This window comes from Phasianus colchicus, chromosome 33 (genome assembly GCF_987193195.1).
Source record: "Phasianus colchicus chromosome 33, bPhaCol1.hap1.1, whole genome shotgun sequence".
NCBI classification, from domain to species: Eukaryota; Metazoa; Chordata; class Aves; order Galliformes; family Phasianidae; genus Phasianus; species Phasianus colchicus.
In genome coordinates, this window is record NC_143468.1 from 653,620 (window position 1) to 676,792 (window position 23,173).

The 23,173-nt window shown below is 65.1% G+C and overlaps 1 protein-coding gene across 4 annotated transcripts; it reads left to right on the forward strand.

The window, feature by feature from the left end:
* Window positions 1-616: 616 nt before the first annotated feature.
* Window positions 617-23,046, forward strand: KIF5A (kinesin family member 5A). Of its 4 annotated transcripts, none has more exons than XM_090128337.1 (29): window positions 617-1,368; window positions 4,525-4,612; window positions 5,313-5,386; window positions 5,471-5,575; window positions 5,678-5,726; window positions 6,503-6,558; window positions 6,628-6,715; window positions 7,736-7,860; window positions 8,665-8,769; window positions 8,848-8,996; window positions 10,095-10,243; window positions 10,338-10,549; window positions 10,627-10,695; window positions 11,553-11,759; window positions 12,955-13,101; window positions 14,055-14,243; window positions 14,344-14,461; window positions 15,170-15,237; window positions 15,444-15,550; window positions 16,756-16,857; window positions 17,644-17,704; window positions 17,805-17,876; window positions 18,568-18,672; window positions 19,879-20,095; window positions 21,207-21,318; window positions 21,884-21,951; window positions 22,047-22,074; window positions 22,166-22,257; window positions 22,848-23,046. In XM_090128337.1, the coding sequence occupies exons 1-28, from the start codon at window positions 1,240-1,242 to the stop codon at window positions 22,242-22,244; spliced, it is 3,078 nt and encodes a 1,025-aa protein (XP_089984463.1). In that variant the 5' UTR covers window positions 617-1,239; the 3' UTR covers window positions 22,245-22,257; window positions 22,848-23,046. The 4 variants fall into 4 exon arrangements, with proteins under 4 accessions (XP_089984463.1, XP_089984464.1, XP_089984462.1 ...); XM_090128338.1 differs by having other exon boundaries at window positions 618-1,368; window positions 15,441-15,550; window positions 21,207-21,300; window positions 22,848-23,043; XM_090128336.1 differs by having other exon boundaries at window positions 618-1,368; window positions 15,441-15,550; window positions 22,848-23,042.
* The last annotated feature ends 127 nt before the right edge of the window (window positions 23,047-23,173 follow it).

Here is a 23,173-nt window from a genome sequence, read left to right on the forward strand (position 1 = left end):
GTCGTGGGGGAGACACGGGTGGAGGCAGGAGGACATGAGGGGTCCTTGTGGGGGGGTGGGGGTCACAGCGGTGGGGGATATGGACATGGGGGGACACAAAGGTGGGGAACGGCGGCATACGGGGGAACACGGGGGTTGCAAGACGGGGATGGGGGGCACACGGGGGGGGTTCGCTGCTGAGAGCCGGGGAGTCGCATGGGAGGGGCGCAGGTGGGGGGAGGGGGCACGAGGGAGCGCCCGGTGGTCGTTCTTCCCCGTCAGACCCTCAAGGACGCGGGGTGGGGGAAAGGATATGGGGGGGGCCGTGACTCAGAGCCGTTGGGTCGGTGGGTGGAGGGGGGGGCTGGCACGGCTCCAAGACCCCCGGAAAGGGTTCTGGGAAGCGCCCCAACCCCCCCCCCGCATTACAGAGAGCACTCAGACGTCCGTCCGTCCCCCCCCCATGAATCAGCATTCTGGGGGCACTCCTCATCCCCCCGCTCCCCCACCTCTGTCCACCTTAAGGGCAGCTCCTCCTTAACGGAGGGGGAGGGGGAAGGGGGTGCGTGACGCCGTGGGGGGGGGGGGGGGGGGGGGCGGCCTCTCTTTGCCCCCCCCCCACCTCTTTTCCCACCCCCCACCTCCGGTGCCGGCGCTGCAGTGGCGACAGCGACGCGGTGACAGAAGCGGCTGCAGCGCTGCGGAGCACCCCGGGCCGCCCCGCCGCCTTCAGCATCCCGCATCCCCCAACCGCATCCCCGGGTACCGCATCCCCTGGTGCCGCCCCGCGGCCCCGCCTGCCATCCTTCGGCCTTTGGGTACCGCCCGCATCCCGCAGCCCGCAGCCCCGGCCGCCGGCTGCAGAGCCCCGCATCTCTGGGCAGCATCCCTGGGACCGCCCTGCATCCTCGGAGCTGCGTTCTTCACCGCTGGGTACAACCCGGCACCTGAGTGCCATCCCGCATCTCTGGGTACCGCCCGGCGTCCGAGCAGCACCCGCATCCCCGAGGATCCCGCATCCCCGAGGATCCCGCATCCCCGGTTACCGCCCCGCATCCCGGAGCAGAACCCCGCAGGACCCCGCGTCGCCGGGGATCGCTCCGCACCCCGCATCTCTGACCGGGATCCCACGGGATCCCGCACTTCAAGGTGCACCCCCTCCTCTTCCCACTTCCCCGGTCCCTCTGGGTACCGCCCGCACCTTCTTGGGGCCACCCCGCACCTTTCGGTCGCTCCCGCACCCCCCCGCCCCCTCCCGGCATGGCGGAGCCCGGCGCTGAGTGCAGCATTAAGGTGCTGTGCCGCTTTCGGCCCCTGAACCAAGCGGAGATCCTGCGGGGGGATCGATTCCTGCCCGTCTTCCAGGGCGATGACAGCGTGGTGGTGGGGGTGAGTCAGGGGGGTCGGGAAGGGGGGGTCGGGGGGAGTCGGGATGGGATCGGGGACCCCCCGCTCCCACCTTCGTCTGTAGATCTGGTATTTTGGGGAGCGGGGGGCCCTGGGGGGTCAGATGGAGGAGGTGGGGGGGGGGATTGCCGAGGGGGGTATTGATTTTGGGGGGGGCGGGCAGGTAATGGCGGCGTGAGGGTTGGTCAGGGTGTGGCTGCTGGAGATGATGCCCAAACATCCCCATCCCCCCCCGCATCTCCCTCCCTTCCCCCCCCCTCCCCCCCCCACTGTTTTGCTCCCAGTTCTCCCAGTCTGTCCCAGTGACTGGGGGGGGGCGTTGTTTACAATGAGCCCTCCGCTCCGGGGGGGCTGCCTCACTCCCCAAATCCACTCCCGCACTCCATCAGCTCCAGAGGGGTGTCCCGGGGGGGGGAGGGGCGTTTGCCGCAGACCTGCACCCCCCCCGCGCCCTCCCTCCCCACCCCACCAGCTGCGGCCCTTTGTTAGTGCCGGGCCCCCCCCCGGGGGTAAACCGTGCTGGGGGGGTCAGGGGTGGAGGCCAATCCCCCTCCACACACACATAACAGCCCCCCCGATATCGGGGCTCAATGCGTGGAGGGGGCTCTCCTGTATGGGGGGGGTCCTCTGATTGAGGGGGTGCCCTATAATAGGGGGGGTCCCTGAATGGAGGGATCCCCTGACCTGGGGGTGTTTTCTGAATGGGGGGGGGGGGGGGGGTCTCCTGTGTGGTGTTCTCCTGATCGGAGGGGTCTGATGAATGGGGTGGGGGGGTCTCAGTGCTCCCATCCGGCCCCATTTGGGCGTTCGTAAAGCAGGGATCCCGCGGGGAGGGGGGGGGGCGCGGCGTGCTGCTGTGCGGTGCCGCTGTGCCGGCGCATTGCGGGGTGCTGCGGGGCCGGGCGTGCTCGAGGACGGCGGGGGGGCTGCGGCCGGAACCCCCCCCCTCGCTGTACCCCGGTGTCCCCGGATCCACGGGGGGTCCCGCCGGTCCCGGGGCGGCTGCGGATTTTCAGCACCGCGGAGATGGACAGCTCCCGGCGGGCGGGGATTTGGGGGGGATTTGGGGGGGGACATTGGGGGGACATGGGGGGACATATGGGGGATATGGGGGGGATGGGGGGGATATGGGGGATGTGGAGTTATATGGGGAATATGGGGGGATGTAGGGGATGTGGGCGGTATGGGGGATATAGGAGGATATGGGAAGTATGGGGGATGTGGGGGATATGGGGGGGATGTGGGGGACATGGGGGGGATGTGGGGGATGTGGTGTATGGGAGATATAGGGGGATGTGGGGGGTATGGGGGATATGGGAGGGATGGGGGGTGGGGGATATGGGGATTAATAAGGGATGAGGAGGGTGGGATATATGGAGGTCATAGGGAATATAGGGGGGTGGGGGATGTGCAAATATGGGTCCATAGGGAGTAGGGGGTGGATGGGGGTATGGGGGCTATAGTTGATGGGGGGAGATGGGGAGATATGGGGGATGTGGAGGGAGTGGAGGGTTATAGGGCATATGGGGAGGCGGAGGATACGGGGGTTCTAGGAAGTGTGAGGTGGATGGAAGGTATAGGGGATATGGAGGGGTGAGGGATATGGGGGATATGGGGGCATGGGAGATATAGGATGGATGAGAGGATATAGGGGGGTCTATGTTGGTCTGTGGAGCAGACAGGAGGGTCTGTGGGGTACGTAGGGGGCTGGGGTGTATGGGGATCTGTGGGGGTTTAGGGGATGTGGGGGTCTGTTGGAGTCTGGAGGGGATCTGGGGGAGTCTATAGGGTCTACAGCGCAGGGATACTATGGGGGGTGTGCGAAAGGTGATGGGGGGGCAAGGGGGGCGTGTTGGGGTCAGAGGGGCTCCAGGAGTGTGTGGGACCCCATGGGATCTGCGGGGGGTGTGGGGCAGCTGGAGGGACGTACGGAGTGTGAGGAGGGGCTGTGGAGGCTGTGGGGGGGGGATGTGGGCAGAGGGGGTCCCTGCCCCCCACACCCCGTTTAAACTCCCGCAGAGCCCCTCATGAACTGCCCTACGCTCCCACAGAGCCCACACCCCCCAAAGCCCCCCATAAACCTCCATGGGTCCCATAGACCCCATACACATCCCCACTGCCCCCCCTTTACATGTCCCCATAGGCCCCCATCCTCTCCCCAAAGACCCCGTAGAGCTCATACGCTCCCCCTTGGATCCCCATGCTCTCCCCCATAGACCCCATATATTCCCCCACAGGCCCCATCTTCCACCCCCATACATCCCCATGGATCCCCTGAGCCCCCATACCACCCCACAAACCTTCCCACCCCACACACTCTCAGACAGACCCCTTGTAGACCGCAGGCCCCATATACTCCTTGTAACCCCCAGATTTCCCATACACCCCATATCCCCTATACACCCCATAGCCCGCACATCCCCCATATCCTCTTTGCATCCCATAATGCTCATATAACCCCCCCACACCCCATAGCTCCCGTGTCCCCCATTTGCCCCATACAGTCTATAATCCCCCTTTCATCCCCATATCCCCCATACCGCCCCATACCCCCCAAAGCTCACACACCCTATATCCCTATATCTACTCAGCCCTATATCCCTCCATACTGCCCATACAACCCATATCCCCTATTTACCCTATATCCCTCCCTACCCCCCATACTCTCCCATACCCCCCATATTCCCTCTACGCCCCATGGCCCTATATCCCGTGCCACCCCCCATCCCCCCCCCATATCCCCTATGTGCCCCACAGACCCCATCAACTCCCATATTCCCTGTTCTTCCCATGTGGAATCTGTGGAGTTTTAGGGCTGTATAGGGGTGGGGGGGCGTATATGGGGGGGAGGAGGGGGTGCTGTTGGGGATTATTTGTGGGAGGAGCTGTGGGGGGGGACTGTGGTACTTGAGAGTGTTGGGGGGGGGATGTGTAGGGTGGTGGGGGGTGGGGTATTTGGGGGCATACGGGGCTTTTGGGGTATATGAGGTATTTGGGGGTTTGGGGGATGGGGGGGGTTGCGAATCACCCTTACTGGGATCAACTGGAATGTACCGGTACCCCGGTGGTGGGGGGTGGGGGGGCAGACCCTTCTGGGGGTCTCCGCTGAACGCAGCCCCCCCCCATGTCCCCCCCCAGGGCAAACCCTACGTGTTCGACCGCGTCTTCCCCCCCAACACCACGCAGGAGCAGGTGTACAGAGCCTGCGCCATGCAGATCGTCAAGGGTGAGGGGGGGGCTGCAGGGCTGGGGGGGTCTGTGGGATGTGGGGGGCTGTAGGATGTGGGAGGATCTGAGGGGTCTATAGGATGGGGGGGGTCTGCAGGATGTGAGGGGATCTGGGGGGGGTCTATAGGATGTGGGGGGGCTGTAGGATGTGGGGTGATCTGGGTGGGTCTGTAGGATGTGGGGGGGTCTGCAGGGCTGGGTGGGGGGCTGTAGGATGTGTGGGGGATGTAGGATGTGAGGGGGGTCTGCAGGTTGTGGGGGGCTTTAGGTTGTGGGGCTTTGCAGGTTGTGGGGGGGGTCAGTAGGGCTGGGGGGGTCAGTAGGATGGGTTGGGGGCTGCAGGAGTTGGGGGTCTGTAGGATGCGGGGGGGCTGCAGGGTTGGGAAGTTTGTAGGTTGGGTGGGATCTTCAGGGCTCGGGGGGGTCTGCAAAGCTGGGCAGGAGTCTGTAGGATGTGGGGGGGTCCGCAGGCTGTGGGGTCGGCAGGGTTTTGGGGGGGAGTCTGCAGACTGGGGGGGGGCGGTCTGCAGGGCTGGGGGGGTCTATGGGATGCGAGGGAGGTCTGTAGATTTTGGGGGTCAGTGTAGGATGTGACGGGGGGGCATAGGATGTGGGGGGGTCTGTAGGATGGGGGGGGCCGTATGGTGGGGGGGTCCCGCGGGGTCTGGGGCTCCGTTCACAGCCCCCCCCCCCCCCAGATGTGCTGGCGGGTTACAACGGCACCATCTTTGCCTACGGGCAGACATCATCGGGGAAAACCCACACGATGGAGGTGAGGGTCGGGGGGCGGGAGGGGGGGCGAGGGGGGTCCTCAATTCCCCCCCGGGTGACCCCCCCGGCTTCCCCCCCCCCCCAGGGGAAGCTGCACGACCCCCAGCAGATGGGCATCATCCCCCGCATCGCTCAGGACATCTTCAACCACATCTACGCCATGGACGAGAACCTCGAGTTCCACATCAAGGTGGGGCGGGGGGGGGGGACTGGAAGGACTGGGAGCACTGGGGGGTCGGGTCCTGGACCCCCACCCCCCCTCCCCCGGTGACTCCCAAATCCCTCCTGCCAGGTTTCCTACTTTGAAATTTATCTGGATAAGATCCGGGATCTGCTGGACAGTGAGTGGGGGGGCACGGGGGGGGCTGGGGGGTACTGGGAGGACTGGGGGGGGTACTGGGGGTACTGGGGGGCACTGGAGAGCAGTGGGAGGGACCGGGTAGGAAATGAGGAAGCACTGTGTGGGCACTGGGGGCACTGGGGAGGAAGTGGGGGGGGTTGGGTGCGGACTGGGGGGTGTTGGGGAGTACTGGGGAGAACTGGGGGAGAGTGGGGAGCACTGGGGAGTACTGGGGAGAACTGGGGGGCACTGGGAGGGGCACGAGGGTGACACTGGTTGGCATTGGCAGATACTGGGGGGACTGGGAAGGGACTTGGGGGGCACCTGGGGGGTTTGCAAGGCACTGGGGGGGACTGGGAAGATACTGGGGGGTACTGGGGGCACTGGGAGGCAATGAGTAGGGGGTGGGGGGTACTGGGAGGGACTGGGAGGGGGGCTGGGGGGCACTGGGAAGCAGTGGATGTGTACTGGGGAGCACTGGGGGGCACTGGGTGGTTACTGGGAGGCACTGGGAGGCAGTGGATGTGTACTGGGGAGCACTGGAAGGCACCGGGTGGATACTGGGAGGCACTGGGGAGCACTGGAAGGCACCGGGTGGATACTGGGAGGCACTGGGGAGCACTGGAAGGCACCGGGTGGATACTGGGAGGCACTGGGGAGCACTGGGTGGCACTGGGAAGCAGTGGATGTGTACTGGGAGGCACTGGGTGGAAACTGGGAGGCACTGGGAGCTCCCAGGACGCGTTCTGGGGGTGTCACCGCTGTCCCCCCCCGCAGTGACCAAGACCAACCTGTCGGTGCACGAGGACAAGAACCGCGTCCCCTACGTCAAGGTGGGGGTCTGGGGAGGGGGGCTGGGGGGGGCGACCCCCCAGAGGGGTTTTGACCTCCCCCCCCCCCAGGGCTGCACGGAGCGCTTCGTCTCCAGCCCCGAAGAAATCCTGGATGTCATCGATGAGGGGAAATCCAACCGGCACGTGGCTGTCACCAGTGAGCGGGGGGCAGCGAGGGGACAGCGGGGGGACATGGGGACAGCGGGGGGGGTGGGGGGAATGTGGGGACATTATGGGGTTGTGGGGACATCGAGGGGGTGTGGGGACTTTGTGGGGATATGGGGACGTTGTGAGGACAGCGTGGGGATGTGGAGATATGGGGACATCGTGGGGGTGTGAGGATATGGGGCCACGGGGACATCACAGGGACTTCACAGGGACATGAGGACACCATGGGGTTATCATGGGGATGCGGGGATATGGGGACATGGGGACGTTGTGGGGACATTGTGGGGTTGTGGGGATTTGGGGACATCATGGGGACATTGGGGTATGAAGACATTATGGGGACACGGGGACACGGGGTGGGGGGCTGCTGAGGGTGGCTCCTGCCATAGTGGGTGCCCTGTAGGGTCCCTGGGGGTCCTGGGGTCCCCAAAGCACCATAGAGGCACTGGGGAGGATGTGGGGCACTGTGGGGGATGTGGGCTGTGCCACTGGGGTCGCGGGCTCCCAGCAGTGTCCCTGAGGCACTGGGGGGGCCGTCGGGGTACCATGGGGTCTCTGGGGGCTACTGGGGCACTGTGGGGTCTCTGAGGAACTGTGGAGTCCCCGGGGGGCTCTCTGGGGTTCTATGGGGGGTGTATCTTCTGGGTGGGGGTCACTGGGGCATCATGGGGGTCCCAGGAACACTATAGGCTTCATGGGGTTCTTTGGGGTACCATGGGGTCCCTGCGGCACTATTGGGGTCCCTGGGGGGTCATTGGGGTACCACGGGGTCCCTGGGGGTCTCTGGGGTGCAATGGGGTCTTTGGGGCACTATAGGATCCGATCCCGGGGGGTCCCAGAGGCGCTGTGTAGGGTTCCTGTATGTCATTGGGGTACCTGGGGTCCCCGTGGCGCTGTGGGGTCCCACGGTGCTGCCGGACCCCTGAGGTGCCGGGGGGGCCTTGGGGCACTCTGGGGTCTGTGGGGTCTTCAGAGTGGTGCAGCCCCCTCCTCCCCCGTCACCCCACAGACATGAACGAGCACAGCTCCCGCAGCCACAGCATCTTCCTCATCAACATCAAGCAGGAGAACGTGGAGACAGAGCAGAAGCTCAGCGGGAAGCTCTACCTGGTCGACCTGGCTGGGAGCGAGAAGGTGGGGGGCTGGGGGGCTTCGGGCTGGGGGGCTGGGTTGGGGAAACTTTGGGTTAGGGGATGTTTGGGTTGGGGGTTTGGGGATTGGGTGATCTTTGGGTTAGGGGTCTTTAGTTTGGGGGTCTTCGGGTTGGGGGGATATTTGGGTTGGGGATCTTTGGGCTGAGGAGTCTTTGATTTGGTGGCTTTTGGGTCTGGGGGCCTTGGGCTGGGGGAGTCCTTGGGTTGTGGGGATGTTTGGGTTGGGAGTCTTTGTGTTGGGGATCTTTGGGTCAGGGATGATTGGATTGGGGCGATCTTTGAGTTGGGGTGACTCGGGGTTGGGATATCTTCTGGTTGGGGGTCTTTGTGTTGAAGGGTCTTTGGGTTTTGGGTCTTTGAGTTGGGGGTGTTTGGGTTGGGGGGTTTTTGTGTTGAGTGGTCTTTGGGTTTGGGGGGTCTTTGGGTTGGGATATCTTCTGGTTGGGGGTCTTTGTGTTGAAGGGTCTTTGGGTTTTGGGTCTTTGAGTTGGGGCTGTTTGGGTTGGGGGGTTTTTGTGTAGAGTGGTCTTTGGGTTTGGGGGGTCTTTGGGTTGGGATATCTTCTGGTTGGGGGTCTTTGTGTTGAAGGGTCTTTGAATTACGGGGATGTTTGGGTTGGAGGTCTTTGGGTTGGGGAAGTCTGGGTTGAGGGTCTTTGGGATCGGGGGTCTTTGAGTTGGGGGGATGTTTGGGCAGTGGGGGGGTCTTTGGGTTTGCGGGTCTTTGGGTTGGGATATCTTCCGGCTGGGGGTCTGCGCCGGGGTCTGAGCCGCGGCCCCCCCAGGTCAGCAAGACGGGCGCAGAGGGCGCAGTGTTGGACGAGGCCAAGAACATCAACAAGTCGCTGTCAGCGCTGGGCAACGTCATCTCGGCGCTGGCGGAGGGCACGGTGAGACCCACGGCCCCCCGCCCCACATCCCCCACCCCACGGCCCCCCGCCCCCTCTGAGTGCCGCCCGCCCCCGCAGAAGGCGTACGTGCCGTACCGGGACAGCAAGATGACGCGCATCCTGCAGGACTCGCTGGGGGGGAACTGCCGCACCACCATGTTCATCTGCTGCTCCCCCTCCAGCTACAACGACGCCGAGACCAAATCCACGCTTATGTTCGGCCAGCGGTACGGGGGGGGACCACGGCTCAGCCCCACGCCGATGGGACCCCCACCCCCCACCCTCATAACCCCAAATAGCCCCACACACACCCCAGCAGCGCCCACTGCACAGCGCTGCGCCCATTGCATCCCAACGGCAACACTGCACTGCTGCAGCTCATCAGCACCCCATAACCCACTGCCCCCCTATGGCATCCCTATAGCATCCCTATAGCACCCCACATAGCACCCCATAACCCACTGCCCCCCTATAGCATTCCTATAGCACCGCACATAGCACCCCACATAGCACCCCATGACCCACTGAAGCCCTATAGCACCCCATAACCTACTGCCCCCCTATAGCACCCCACATAGCACCCCATAACCCACTGCAGCCCTGTAGCTCCCCACATAGCACCCTATTACCTGCTGCAACCCCATAATACCCCATAACCCACTGCCCCCCTATAGCACCCCATAACCCACTGCACTCCAGTGACACCCCATAACCCTCTGCACTCCTTTAGCACCCCATAATCCACTACACCCCTATAGCACCCCATAACTCTCTGCTCCCCTACAGCACCCCATAACCCACTGCACTCCAGTGACACCCACCACACCCCAATGTCACCCCATAATCCATTGCACCCCAAAGCACCCTATTACCTGCTGCAACCCCATAACACCCCATAACCCAGTGCTCCCCTATAGCACCCCATAACCCATTGCACCCCAGTGGCACCCTGTGACCTACCATACCCAATGTCACCCCATAACCCACTGCACTCTTTTAGCACCCCATAACCCACTGCACCCCAAAGCACCCCATGACTTGCTGCAACCCCACAGCACCCCATAACCCTCTGCTCCGCCATAGCACCCCATAACCCGCTGCCCCCCTATAGCACCTCCTGCACTGATTTCACCCCAAACCCCCCCGTGCCCCATTGCCCCCCTATAGCGCTCCCTCCACCCGCTGCCCCCCCCCCAACGCCCCACGACCCCAAACCGCACAGGCGGACCTTCAGCCCCCCCGGGTCCCTTTCCTGCCGTTCCTTTTGGGGTCGTAAAGTGGAACCGGGGGGGTTGGGGGGTTGTGACTGCGCCCCCCCCGAAAAGGGCGAAGACCATCAAGAACAGCGCGTCCGTCAACCTGGAGCTGACGGCGGAGCAGTGGAAGAAGAAATACGAGAAGGAGAAGGAGAAGAACAAAGCGCTGAAGGAAAGCATCGCCCGCCTGGAAGCGGAGCTGAACCGATGGCGCAGCGGTGAGGGGGGGCCGGGGGGGTGGGGTTGGGGGTCGCCGGCCCCCCCCCCAAACACCGCCCTAAAAGCGGAGGTCGGACGGCGCTGCGCCCGCAGGGGAAGCCGTGCCCGAAACGGAGCAGCTGAACGGGACGGAGACCGAGACGGAGAGCGGAGGGGGGGAGGGGCCGCGCCGGGGGGGGGCGGGCGGTGAACCCCCCCGCACCGACAACGCCAACAGCTCCTCCATCGTCATCCACATCTCCGAGGAGGAGCGGCACAAATACGAGGAGGAGATCCGCAAGTTGTACAAACAGCTGGACGATAAGGTGGGGAAACCCCGGACCCCTCCCTCACCCCCCCCCAGGACCCCCACCCACCTCCCGTCCCGTGCCGCCCCCCTCAGGACGATGAGATCAACCAGCAGAGCCAGCTGATGGAGAAGCTCAAGCAGCAGATGCTGGACCAGGAGGAGGTGGGACCCCCCCCCCCAAATCCCCATCGCCCTCTGATGGATCCCAAACCCACCGGGACCCCACCCCCACCCCGCTGGAATCTCCCTGACCCCACTCCGACCCTCACACCCACCCACAACCACTCTGAGACCCCCACGCCAAACCCTGTGCCCTCCCTCCTCATCCCCTTAGACCCCCCCCCCCGACGCCATTGCCTCACCCCCCCCCCAAGGCCCTTCCTTGACCCCTGGGATGCCCCAGAGACCCCATCCTGACCCCCATGGGACCCCCACCCTGACCTCCCAGCCCTTCCAACCCCTGGAAACTCCCTGGGACCCCCACTCGGACACCCAAGAACCATTCCAGACCTCCAGGACCCCCCCCCCCATGCCCCCACCCTGACCCCTGGCACCCCCTTAGGACCCCCCACCCCGACCACTTTGAGACCCCTCTAACATCTGAGACCCTTTTGGACCCCCGCTGTGACAACTTTGGGACCCCAGCCATGGCCTCTGACCCCACCCGACCCCCAGATCCTTCTGGGGACCACCACCCTGACCACTCTGACCCCCGCCCTGAGCCCTTGATACTCTTCCATGACCTTTAGCACCACCTCAGGACCCCCACCCCGACCACTGTGGGACCCCAACCGTGACCTCTGACCCCATCAACCTCCAGGACCACTCTTGGGCCCCCCACCTTGACCCCCGAGATCCCACCCTGACCTCAAGGACCCTCCTATTACCCGCACCCTGATCTCTCTCTGACCCCCTCTCCGTCCCCCAAGACCCTTCCATGACCTTTAGCACCACCCCAGGACCCCCACCTGACCTCCTTGGGGCCCCTCTGACCCCCGGGACCCTCTGGACCCCCCCAGGTGCTGGCGGCGGCGCGTGGCGGCGGCGATGCGGCGCGGCGGGAGCTGGCAGCTCTGCGTGCCGAGCACGGCGCCGCGCGTGCCGAGGTGGCGGAGGTGCTGGCGGCGCTGGAGGAGCTGGCGCGCAGCTACGACCGCAAGGCGCAGGAGGCCGAGGACACCGGGAGGCACAACCGGCGTCTGGCCGACGAGCTGGCACGGACCGAGGTGAGCATGGCACCGCCGGAGCCCGGGAGCCTTGGGGAGCCCAATGGGATTCCAGTGTGGAGCCCCAGTAGATGTCCGATATGGAACCCCAATGGGAAACCAAACCTGGTCCAATGTGGAACCCCAGTGGGAATCCAAACTGGAATCCCAATGTAATCCCAAAGTGGATCCCCAGTGGGAATTCAATATGGAACTCCAGTAGGAATCCAACTGGGAGCCCAATGGGAGTCCAATATGGAACCTCAAATGGGACCACAATGGGAAACCAAACCTGAACCCCAACGAGAGTCCAGTATGGAACCCCAATGGGAATCCAACTAGGAGCCCAATGGGAATCCAAACTGGGAGCCCAATGGGATTCCAATATGGAACCCCAGTGGGAATCCAAACTGGAACCCCAGTGTGATCCCAAACCAGATCCCCAGTGGGATTCCAATATGAAACTCCAATGGGAAACCAAACTGGGAGCCCAAGGAGAACCCTAAATGGAGCCCCACTGGGAACTCAAACTGGAACACCAATGGGATTCCAGTATGGAACTCCAATAGGAATCCAAAATGGAACTCAAGTGTGATCCCAAACTGGAATCCCAATGGGATCCCAGTCTGGAACTTCAATGGGATCCCAAATTGGAAACACGAGGGGAACCGCAAATGGAACCCTGCTGGAATCCAAACTGGAACCTGTATGAGATCCCAATCTGGAAATCCATTGAGATCCCAGTATGGAACTCCGATGGAAATCCCACTGGGAAAACAAACTTGGGCGTCAATAGGATCCCAAACTGGAACGCCAGCGCGGTCCCAATCTGGAACTCCAATGAGATTCCAAACTGGGAGCCCAAGGGGACCCCAAACGGAACCCACTGGGAAACCATGGAACGACAATGGGATCCCAGTCTGGAACCCCAGTGGGAATCCAGACGGAAACGCCAACGGGATCCCAATCTGGAACTTCAGTGGGATCCCAATTAGAACCCCGCTGGGCACTCAAACTGGGAAAACCCCCGGGACCCCTTGGGAGCACCGCTGGGCACCCAGACGGAACCAAGCGGGACCTCGCGGGAGGCTCAAGCACCACCCTTCCAGGACCCCGAACCGCTGCCCCGTGGTACCCAGACCCAAAGCGGCCCCGCAGCGGGATGGGGGGGGTTGGGACGCGCCCCTCAATGGTGGATTTGGGGTCGGGGCCGCAGGCGACCACGCTGTCCCTGGAGACGGAGCTGCAGCGCGTGCGGGACCTGGGCGGGCAGCAGCGCAAGCGGGCGGCAGAGGTGCTGAACGGGCTGATGAGGGACCTGAGCGAGTTCAGCGTCATCGTGGGCAACGGAGAGATCAAGCTGGTGAGCGGGCAGCGTGGCTGTGAATGTGTGCGTGTGTGCGTGTGTGTGTGTGTGAGTGTGAGTGTGTGCGTGTGCGTGTGTGTGCGTGTGTGAGTGTGCGTGTGTGTGTGTGAGTGTGAGTGTGTGCGTGTGCGTGTGTGTGCGTGTGCGTGTGAGTGTGTGCGTGTGTGTGTGTGAGTGTGTGAGTGTGTGCGTGTGAGTGTGCGTGAGTGCGTGAGTGTGTGAGTGAGTGTGTGTGAGTGTGCGTGAGTGTGTGTGAGTGTGAGTGTGTGTGAGTGTGTGTGCGTGAGTGTGTGTGTGCGCACCATATCCGTGTGTGCCACGTGTGCCGTGCCACGCCCGTGGACGCCACGCTGTGTCCGTGTGTCCGTGCCGTTCTGACCGCGCCGCGCCGCGCCATGGCGTTCTGGTCACTGCGTGCCACGTGGCTGCGCCGTGCCGCCCATGCCGTGCCGTGCCGTGCCGACACGCTGCACCATGCCGTGCTGAGCACGCTGTGCTGTGCCTTGCCGTGCCGTGCTGAGCACACTGTGCTGTGCCTTGCCGTGCCGTGCTGAGCACACTGTGCCGTGCCTTGCCATGCCGTGCTGAGCACACTGTGCCGTGCCTTGCCGTGCCGTGCTGAGCACACTGTGCCGTGCCTTGCCGTGCCGTGCTGAGCACACTGTGCTGTGCCTTGCCATGCCGTGCTGAGCACACTGTGCTGTGCCTTGCCGTGCCGTGCTGAGCACACTGTGCTGTGCCTTGCCGTGCCGTGCTGAGCACACTGTGCTGTGCCTTGCCGTGCCGTGCTGAGCACACTGTGCTGTGCCTTGCCGTGCCGTGCTGATCATGCTGTGCCACGCCTTGCTGAGCACACCGTGCCATGCCGTGCTGACACGCTACACCGTGCCATGCTGACAATGCTGTGCCGTGCCTTGCCGTGCCATGCTGATTATGCTGTGCCGTGGCAGCCGGTGGAGGTGAGCGGTGCCATCGAGGAGGAGTTCGCGGTGGCGCGGCTTTACATCAGCAAGATCAAATCGGAGGTGAAGTCGGTGGTGAAGCGGTGCCGGCAGCTGGAGGGGCTGCAGGTGGAATGCCACCGCAAGCTGGAGGTGACGGGGCGCGAGCTTTCCTCCTGCCAGCTGCTCATCTCCCAGGTGGGGCGAGCGGGGGAGGGGCGGGAGGGAAAGGGGGGACCCCCGGGGTCGGTGCCCCCCCAACCCGCTGAGCTCGGCCCTCCCCTCCGACCCCCCGCAGCACGAGGCCAAGATCCGCTCGCTGACCGAATATATGCAGAGCGTGGAGGGCAAAAAACGGCACCTGGAGGAGAGCTACGATGCGCTGAGCGAGGAGTTGGCGCGGCTGCGGGCGCAGGGTGGGCGTGGGGGGGGCACGGGGGGAATTGGGACGGGGGCGCAGCAGGGATCCGGGGAGGGGCACAATAGGGTTGGGAATGGGGGGGGCATAGCAGGGAACCGGCAGGGACAGAGCAGCGTCGGGAATGGGGGGGGGGGGGGGCAAACCAGGGTTGGGAATGGGGCCACGCAGAAGGGATAGGAAACGGGGGGCACAGCAGGGATCTGGGGGGGACAAAGCAGGGGTTTGGGGCTGGAGGGGGGACACCAGGGATTGGAAATGGGGGGGTACAGTAATGGTTTGGGGCTGGGGGGCACATCAGGGAGTTGGGGGGACACAGCACGGTTGGGAACGGGAGGGCACAGTTTGGGTTTGGGGCTGGGGGGGCACATCTGCGATCCGGGGGAGCACAGCCGAGTTGGGAATGGGGGGGCACAGCAGAGAGTTGGGGCTGTGGCGGCACAGTGGGAGCTTAGGGCTGGGGATTGCATAGCTAGGACCTGGGACGGGGGGGGCAAAGTGGGCACTTGGGGCTGGGGGTGACTCAACAAGGATCGGGGCTGGGGGGGCACAGCAGATATCGGGGCCGGGGGGGGCACAGCGGGGCCGCGGGCTCAGGGCGGTGGGGTTGGGTGGGGATGCCAGGACATGGGGGGTCGGTGAGGGGCTGCACGTAGGGTGGGGGGGCCGGGGGTCGCGGGGGTCCCGGTGCGAACTGCGCCCCCAGAGACGGCGCACGAGGCGGCACGGAAGGAGCGGGAGCACGACGAGCCTCAGGACAACGATGAGGTCAAGGTGAGGGGGGGCGCGGGGCGGAGGGGGAGTGAAGGGTGCGGGGGGGCGGGTCCGGAGCTCAGGGGGGGTCCTCGGGAGGACGGGGGGCGCGGGGGGGCTTCAAGACTGAGTGGGGGCCGGGGGTGGGCGGGGGTCTCCAAAGGGCGGCGGGGCGCTGGGGACACGGGGGGGACACGGGGGTCCCGGTGCTGACCCCCCTGCAGAAGGCGCTGGAGCTGCAGCTGGAGACGCACCGCGAGGCGCAGCACAAGCAGCTGGCGCGGCTGCGCGACGACATCAACGAGAAGCAGCGCACGATCGATGAGCTGCGCGAGTGAGTGCCGGCACGGCGAGGGGCGGCACGACCCGACCCCAACCAACCCCAACCAACCCCAACCCCAACCCCAACCCCAATCCCAACTCAACCCCAACCCCAATCCAACCCCAAACAACCCCAATCCAACCCCAACCAACCCCAACCCCAACCCCAACCCCAATCCAACCCCAATCCCAACTCAACCCCAACCCCAATCCAACCCCAACCAACCCCAACCCCAATCCAACCCCAACCCCAATCCAACCCCAACCAACCCCAACCCCAATCCAACCCCAACCCCAACTCAACCCCAACCCCAATCCAACCCCAACCAACCCCAATCCCAGCCCCAATCCCAACACAAACCACAACCCTAACCCCAACCCAACCCTAACCCCAATCCAATCCCAACCCCAAACCTAACTCCAACCCTAATCCAACCCCAATCTCAGCCCCAATCCAACCCCAATCTCAACCCCAATCCAACCCCAATCCAGCCCCAATCCCACCCCCAATCCAACCCCAACCTCAACCCAAACCCAAACCCAACCTCAATCCAAATCCAATTCAATCTGAATCCCAACACAAACCCCAACACCAACCCCAACCCAACCCCAATCCCAGTCCAACCACAACTCCAATCCCAGCCCCAATCCAACCCCAATCCAACCCTAATCCAACCCCAACCCCAATCCCACCCCAATCCCACCCCAACCCCAAACCTAATTAACCCCAATCCCAGCCCAACCCCAACCTCAATCCAATCCAATCCCAACCCCAATCCAACCCCGATCCCAATCCCACCCCAACCCCAAACCTAATTAACCCCAATCCCAGCCCAACCCCAACCTCAATCCAATCCAATCCCAACCCCAATCCAACCCCGATCCCAATCCCAATCCCAATCCAATTCCAATCCAATCTCACCCCCAATCCCAACCTAATCTCAACCCAACCCCATCCCCAATCCCACTCGAAACCCACAACCCAATACCAGCCCAAATCCCAATCCCAACCCCATTCCTAATCCTACTCCCAATCCCAACCCCAACTCAATCCCAATCCCAACCCCAACTCAATCCCAATCCCAACCCCCACCCAACCCCTCTCCTACTCCCAATCCCAACCCAACCCCACACCCACCCACCCCCTCCCCATTCTGCCCCCCCCCCCATGCCGGGGGTCTCCCCCTGTGGCGCTGCCCCCCTGACGCCCCCCCCCAGCCTGACACAGAAGCTGCAGTTGGAGCTGGAGAAGCTGCGCGCGGAGCACGAGGCGCTGCGGGCCGAGGAGCGCGCCAAGGCTGCGCGGCTGCAGGAGCTGACGTGAGCCCCCCCGGGACCCCCGGCCCCCCCGGGACCCCCAGATCCCCTCCTGCCCCCGCCCCCCACCCCCTGCCCCTGGACCCCTCAGATCTCTGGTGTCTCCCCCACCCTTGGGAGCGCTGGGGGACCCCCGACATCCTGTGAGCCCTGGGACCCCCATCCCCCCCCCAGGAACCCCCCCACCCCCCAGGGACACCTCCCATGGCCCCTGGGACTCGTCATCACCCCCAGGACCCCCCATCCCCTCCTCTGGGACCCCCAACATCTATGGGACCCCCCACATTTCTGGGACCCCCCCATCAGTGCTGAGACCCCTTCCCCCTGACCCCTCCATCACCCCCCGTACTCCTAACATCACTGCAATCCCCCCCCCATGATCCTTGGACCCCCCCATCAGTGCTGGGACCCTCCACATCCCCCGCGGGATCCCCCCATCAGTACTGGAACCCCTCCCTCACTCCTGGGACCCCCAAAATCTCTGGGAGCCCCCTCCCCCCCCCAGCATCCCCGGGGACCCCCATCACACCCGGGACCCCCATCACTCCTGCCCCCCCCCTTATCTCCCTCCAGGGCTTCCCCATCAGTGCTGAGACCACCCACGATCCCTGGGACCCCCAACATCACTGAGACCCCCCCCCAAAAAACTCCCAGGCCGCTCCACAGTTCTGCCCCACTCCCATCACCCCTGGGACTGCGCCTCCCCCCCAAATCACACTCCACAATGCCAAGAGCCCCCAACATCCTCGTACCCCCCCCACCCCAGCATCCTTATGTACCCCCCCCCAGATTTCTCTACGAGCGCCACGAGCAATCCAAGCAGGACCTCAAGGGGCTGGAGGAGACTGTGGTAGGTTGGGGGGGGGCATGAGGGGGGTCCAAGATCACTGTGCAGGGTCTGGGGGGGTCCAGGACCCCTCACCTGTGCCCCCCCCGTCCCCTCCCCCCAGGCGCGTGAACTCCAGACCCTCCACAACCTTCGCAAGCTGTTTGTTCAAGACGTCACGACTCGAGTCAAAAAAGTGAGGGGGGAGCACGAGGCGGGGAGGGGGGGCAAAAAATAGGGGGGTGGGAGTGGGGAGGGGGGGGTGAGAATTGAGGGGGAATAGGGGAGTGGGGGGGGGCTTTAGGTGAGGGGGCTGGGAGGGCATTGGGGGGGGCATGGCATGGAGGGGGCATCATGGCTATGGGGGGGGGTCATGACGTGGGGGGGTCATAGCTATAGAGGAGGGGGTCATGGTTGGGGGGGGTCGTGAAGGGGGGGGTCTCATGGCACGGGGGAGGTTATGGCCATGGAGGGGTCATGGCGGGGGGGGGTCATGGTATAGGAGTGCTATAGCCATGGGGGGGTCATGGTATGGGGGGGGTCATGGAAGGGGGGGTCTTATGGCACGGCAGAGGTTATGGCCACGGAGCGGTCATGGTGGGGGGGGTCATTATATAGGAGGGCTATAGCCATGGGGGGGGCATGGCCGTGGGGGTCATGGCTGGGGGGGTCACGTTACAGGGAGGCTATAGCCGTGGGGAGGGTCCTGGCACGGGGGGGTCGTAGTGATGGGGGCAGTAATGGTCACTGGGGGGTCGTGGGGGGGGGCCATGTTGGGAGGGGCCGTTATATAGGAGGGCTGTAGCCATGGGGGGAGGGTCATGGCCATGATGGGGGGTTATGGTCCCGGGGGGGGTCATGGCCGTGCCCCCCCGCCATTCCCGCAGAGCGCAGAGTTGGAACCTGAGGACAGTGGGGGGCTGCACTCCCAGAAGCAGAAGATTTCCTTTCTTGAGAACAACCTGGAGCAGCTTACAAAGGTTCACAAACAGGTGGGCGGGGGGGGGCCGGGGGGGGGGGGCGCACGGTCCAGGCCCCCCCTCCTTTCACCGCCGCTCACCCCCCTTCGCTTCCCCAGTGCTTCCGTTGGTCTCCCCCCACCCCATCGCCCTGCACCATTTTTTTGGGGGGGTTCCTATAGGGCAGCCCGCAGCCCCCCATGACCCACTGTGGGTTCCACGTGTTGATGCCCGCTCTGTTGCCCCCCCCCTCTCGCTGCCTCCCCCCCCCAGCTGGATCTCTGGGTTTCCAAGGTACCACAGCCCCCCCCACCCACCTGCACCCCCCCAGTTTGGCAGTGGGGGGGGCATCGCCCCAAACTCCATCACTTTCCTGCCCTCCCCCCACGTCACCCCCCCTCCAATCCCCGGCTGTGCCCCCTCAGTGCCCCCCCCCGTGTCACCAGCATTTGGCGCCCCCCCCCCACACCCCCTCCCACCCAGCTCAGCTTCACAGTCACAACCCCCCCCACACACACTGCTTGCGGCCACGGGCACTGTGGGGGTGTGAGACCCCCACCCCAAAACGGTCTGGCCAGGGGTTGGACCCCCCCATAGCTGGGGACTGTGACCCCCCCGTGGCCCCATGACCCCTCCCACCCCTCGCCGTGGGTGCCCACCCCTATGGGGTCTGTCCCTACGGGGCTCATCTCTATGGGGGCCCCATTCCTGAGGGTGTCCTGCTGCCCACGACTGCCCCATTCCCATGGGTGCCCACTCCTATGGGTGCCCCATTCCTTGGGGTGCCCCATCCCCGTGTGTCCCCATTCCCATGGGCGCCCCATCCCCATAAGTACCCCATTCCTTTGGGTGCCCACCCCCATGAGTCCCCATTCCTTTGGGTGCCCCATTTCTTGGAGTGCCCCGTCCCTACGTGTCCTCATCCACTTGGGTGCCCCATTCCCATGGGTTCTCCATTTCTTTGGGTTCCCCATTCCCATGGGTTCCCATTCCTTTGGTTGCCCCATTCCCACAGGTTCCCCATCCCCGTGGGTCCCCATTCCTTTGGGTGCCCCATTCCTTAAGATGCCCCGTTCCTTGTGGTGTCCCATTCCTTTGGGTGCCCCATTCCCACGATTCCCATTCCTACGATGCCCCATTCCCCCTGGCACCCATCCCCACAGCTCCCCGTTCCTCTGCCTGCCCCCCCCCGCTGTGCCCCCACTGACGGTGCCGCCCCCCCCCGGCGGCGGGGCGCAGCTGGTGCGTGACAATGCAGATCTGCGCTGTGAGCTTCCGAAGCTGGAGAAGCGCCTTCGGGCTACGGCTGCGCGAGTGCAGTCCTTGGAGGGAGCGCTGAGGGAGGCCAAGGAGGGAGCGCTGCAGGACAAGCGGCGCTACCAGCGCGAGGTGGAGCGCATCAAGGAGGCCGTGCGGGCCAAGGGCGGAGCGCGGCGCGGGCACAGCGCGCACATCGGTGCGGGGACGGGGGGAGGATGGGGGGCGGGGGGCGTCGGGTGTGGGGGGGGAGGGGTGGGGGGCAGCGGTGGGGGGTGTGGGGTGGAGGAGTGGGGGGGCATTGGGTGTGGGGTGGGGGGCATCGGATTGGGGATGGGAGGGGTGTGGGGCGGGGATGTGGGGGGGAGGAGTGTGGGGGCATTGGGTGTGGGGGGGGAGGGGTGTGGGGCAGGGGGTGCGGGGGCATTGGGTGTGGGGTGTGGGGCATTGGGTCGGGGGTGGGAGATGAGGGGTTTGGGGTGGGGGATGTGGAAGGGGGTTGGGTGTGGGAATATTGGGTGTGGGGTGTGGACGGGTGGGGGGATGTGGGGTGTGGGATGTGAGGGGCATTGGATGTGGGGTGTGGGGTGAGGGGTGTGGGATGAGGGGTGCGGGGAAGGGGATGTGGAGGGGTTGGGTGTTGGGTGTGGGATGAGGTGTGGGGCAATGGGTGCAGGATGAGGGGCACTGGATGTGGGGTGTGGAGATGTGGGGTGTGGGGGGCATTGGGTTGTGGGATGGGAGATTTGGGGGATTGGAGGGTATGGGGATGTGGCGTTTGGGGTGCGGGTTATGGGATGGGCGGTGTGGAACGTGGGATGTGGGGTGCGGGGACAGATGACCCCATAGTGGGGGGGCACGGAAACAGGGGGACAAACAGGCAGGGGGGCACGGGATGAGGGGGGCAAAGGGACATGGGGTCACGGGGTCGTGGGATGGAGAGATGTGGGGCATGGGGTCATGGGGACGTGGGGTCATGGGATGAGGTGGGCAAAGGGATGTGAGGCGTGGGGTCACGGGGTGATGGGGACTGAGGGATGTGGGGACGTGGGGTCATGGGGACATGGGGATGTGGGGTGATGGGGTTGTGGGGGATGTGGGGTCACAGGGTGATGGGGTCACGGGGATGTGGGGGATGTGGGGTGATGGGGTCACGGGGTCGTGAGGTGGTGGGGACACGGACACACGGACACACAGCAGCCCTGGTTTGCATTGGGGTGGGGGGGACACGGGGCAGCAGTGCCGTGGGAGGGGGGAAGTGGGGTCACCCGCAGGCACCTTTTGTGTCCCCCCCCCCCACCCCCCCGCAGCCAAACCCGTGCGTGCGGGGCAGCAGCCCGCAACGTCCCCCAGCGGCCCCCCCGGCCCCGAAGGGCTCAGCTACAGCAACGGCCTCTTCAGGGGGTACCACTCTGCTCCTGGGTGGGTGGGGGCGCGGGGGGGGGGGGCTCATGGGAGGTGGGGAAAGACGGGGTGGGGGGAACGGGGGACAAGGGGTGGGACGGGGCTCAGGGATGGGGATGGGGGGGTTGTGGGGGGCGCAGGGGAGAAGGGGGGTGGGGAAAGGACACGGGGGGTCATGGGGAGAGGGTGGGGGCGCAAGGGGACGTGGGGTGGGGACAGGGTGGAGGACGGGGTGGGGGCACGTGGGATGGGGGGGGCTTGGGGATAGGGCAGGGGGGGGTTATGGGGGGTGGGAGGCACAGGGGACAAGGGGGCTCAGGGGAAGGACATGGGGGGGTCATGGTGGCTCATGGAGAAACGGCCTGGGGGGGGAAGGGAGATGGGGGGCCATGGGGACAGGGTGGGGGGCACAGGGAACATGGGGCACCGAGGGGCAGGGGATGGGGATTCGTAGGGGGCACAGGGGACACGGGGGGGTTGGGGACAAGGGGTGGGGGGGTCATGGGGGGGGTGATGAGGACCAAACGTGTGTGGGGGGGTGGGGGGTGCAGGGATGGGCGGTAATCTCAAAGCCCCTCCCCAGCTTTGCCATCAGCTCCAGCGTGCTCCCCAGCAGCCCCCCCGCCGCCTATCAGCTGAACGTGGATAATGGTGAGGGGGGGGCCGCCGTGGGGGGACTTTTTTGGAGGGGAGGGGGGCGTTTGTTTCCCGTGCCCCCCTTCTGGAGCTGCTGCTCTTTCCTGCAGGGAACGTGACAGACATCAACGACAACAGGTGGGGACCTGGGGGGTTGGGGGGGCAGCTCACGGGGGGGGGAGAGGATCTGTGGGGGGGCACTCAGTGCTGACCCCCCCCCACCCCCCAGGAGTGACCTCTCCTGCGCCTGTGAGGCTGAGGAGCCCTCCCCACTGCTTCCCCTGCGCCAGGAGACAGCGGCCAGCTAATGCCCCCCCGCAGGTACCCGGACCCCCCAGACCCCCCAACCCCACCATCCCTAGAGAACCTCCCCCCGCTTCTTTCCATCCCTTTACCCCCCCCCACCCTCTTCATCCCTTCAGACCCCAAAATCCCTGTGCCCCCCTCCCCAACCCACTGAGTCCCCACACCCCCAGGGACTCCCCCCCATTCCCCCCCGGTACCCCCCATCCTCCCCACAACCCCAATGGGGCCTCCACCCATTCCCTTGGAGACCCCCCCCCCAACTCCACCCCCCTCCCACCCCATACCTCTGGGACCCCCCCACCCTTCAGGGCCCCCCCATCTCTCCCAGACCCCTCAATATCCCTAATATCCCTTAACCCCCCCATGCCTCTGGGGACCCCCCCCATCCCTTGAGCCCCCTCGCGTCTCCAGGGTCCCCCAGACTCCTCAAATCCCTTTAACCCCCCCTAACCCTCGAGCCCCCCCCATCCTGCCCCCTCCACCCTTGAATTCCCTCCCCCCCCATCCATCTCAGGGTGGTGGTGGAAGGTGGGGGGGAGGGGGAGAGGGAAGAAAGAGGGGGGGACCCACACCTTGACCCCCACCCCATCCATCCCCCCCCACAGGTCCCACCGGACCCCATCACCGCTCCGCATGTCCCGGTGCCACCTCTGTGTCTGTGTGCTCGCCCCCTCCCTGGGGGCCCCCCCACTTCAAGACCCCCCCCTCCCCCCTCCGGGACCCTTTGGGGGGGGGGGGGCATCACTAGGGCCGGGGAGGGGAGGGAGCGGGATGGGGGGGGCAGCCCGGGGGCCGCTTTGAGATGCCTTAAACCGATACCTGGAGGAATGTCCGGCCCCCCCCCAGCCCCCCCCATTTAGGGGGCAGTGAGGCTGTGACCCCCCCAGCCCTGCTGCCCCCCCCCCCCCCCCCCATTCTAAGCCTCCCCCCC

Bases quoted from the DNA above. Each gene is read 5' to 3' on its own strand.
- KIF5A (XM_090128336.1), top strand. From the start codon at position 1,240: ATGGCGGAGCCCGGCGCTGAGTGCAGCATTAAGGTGCTGTGCCGCTTT. The intron at 5,727-6,502 runs GTGAGTGGGGGG...CCCCCCCCGCAG, and splicing joins GATCCGGGATCTGCTGGACA to TGACCAAGACCAACCTGTCG. The intron at 16,858-17,643 runs GTGAGCCCCCCC...ACCCCCCCCCAG, and splicing joins GCGCGGCTGCAGGAGCTGAC to ATTTCTCTACGAGCGCCACG.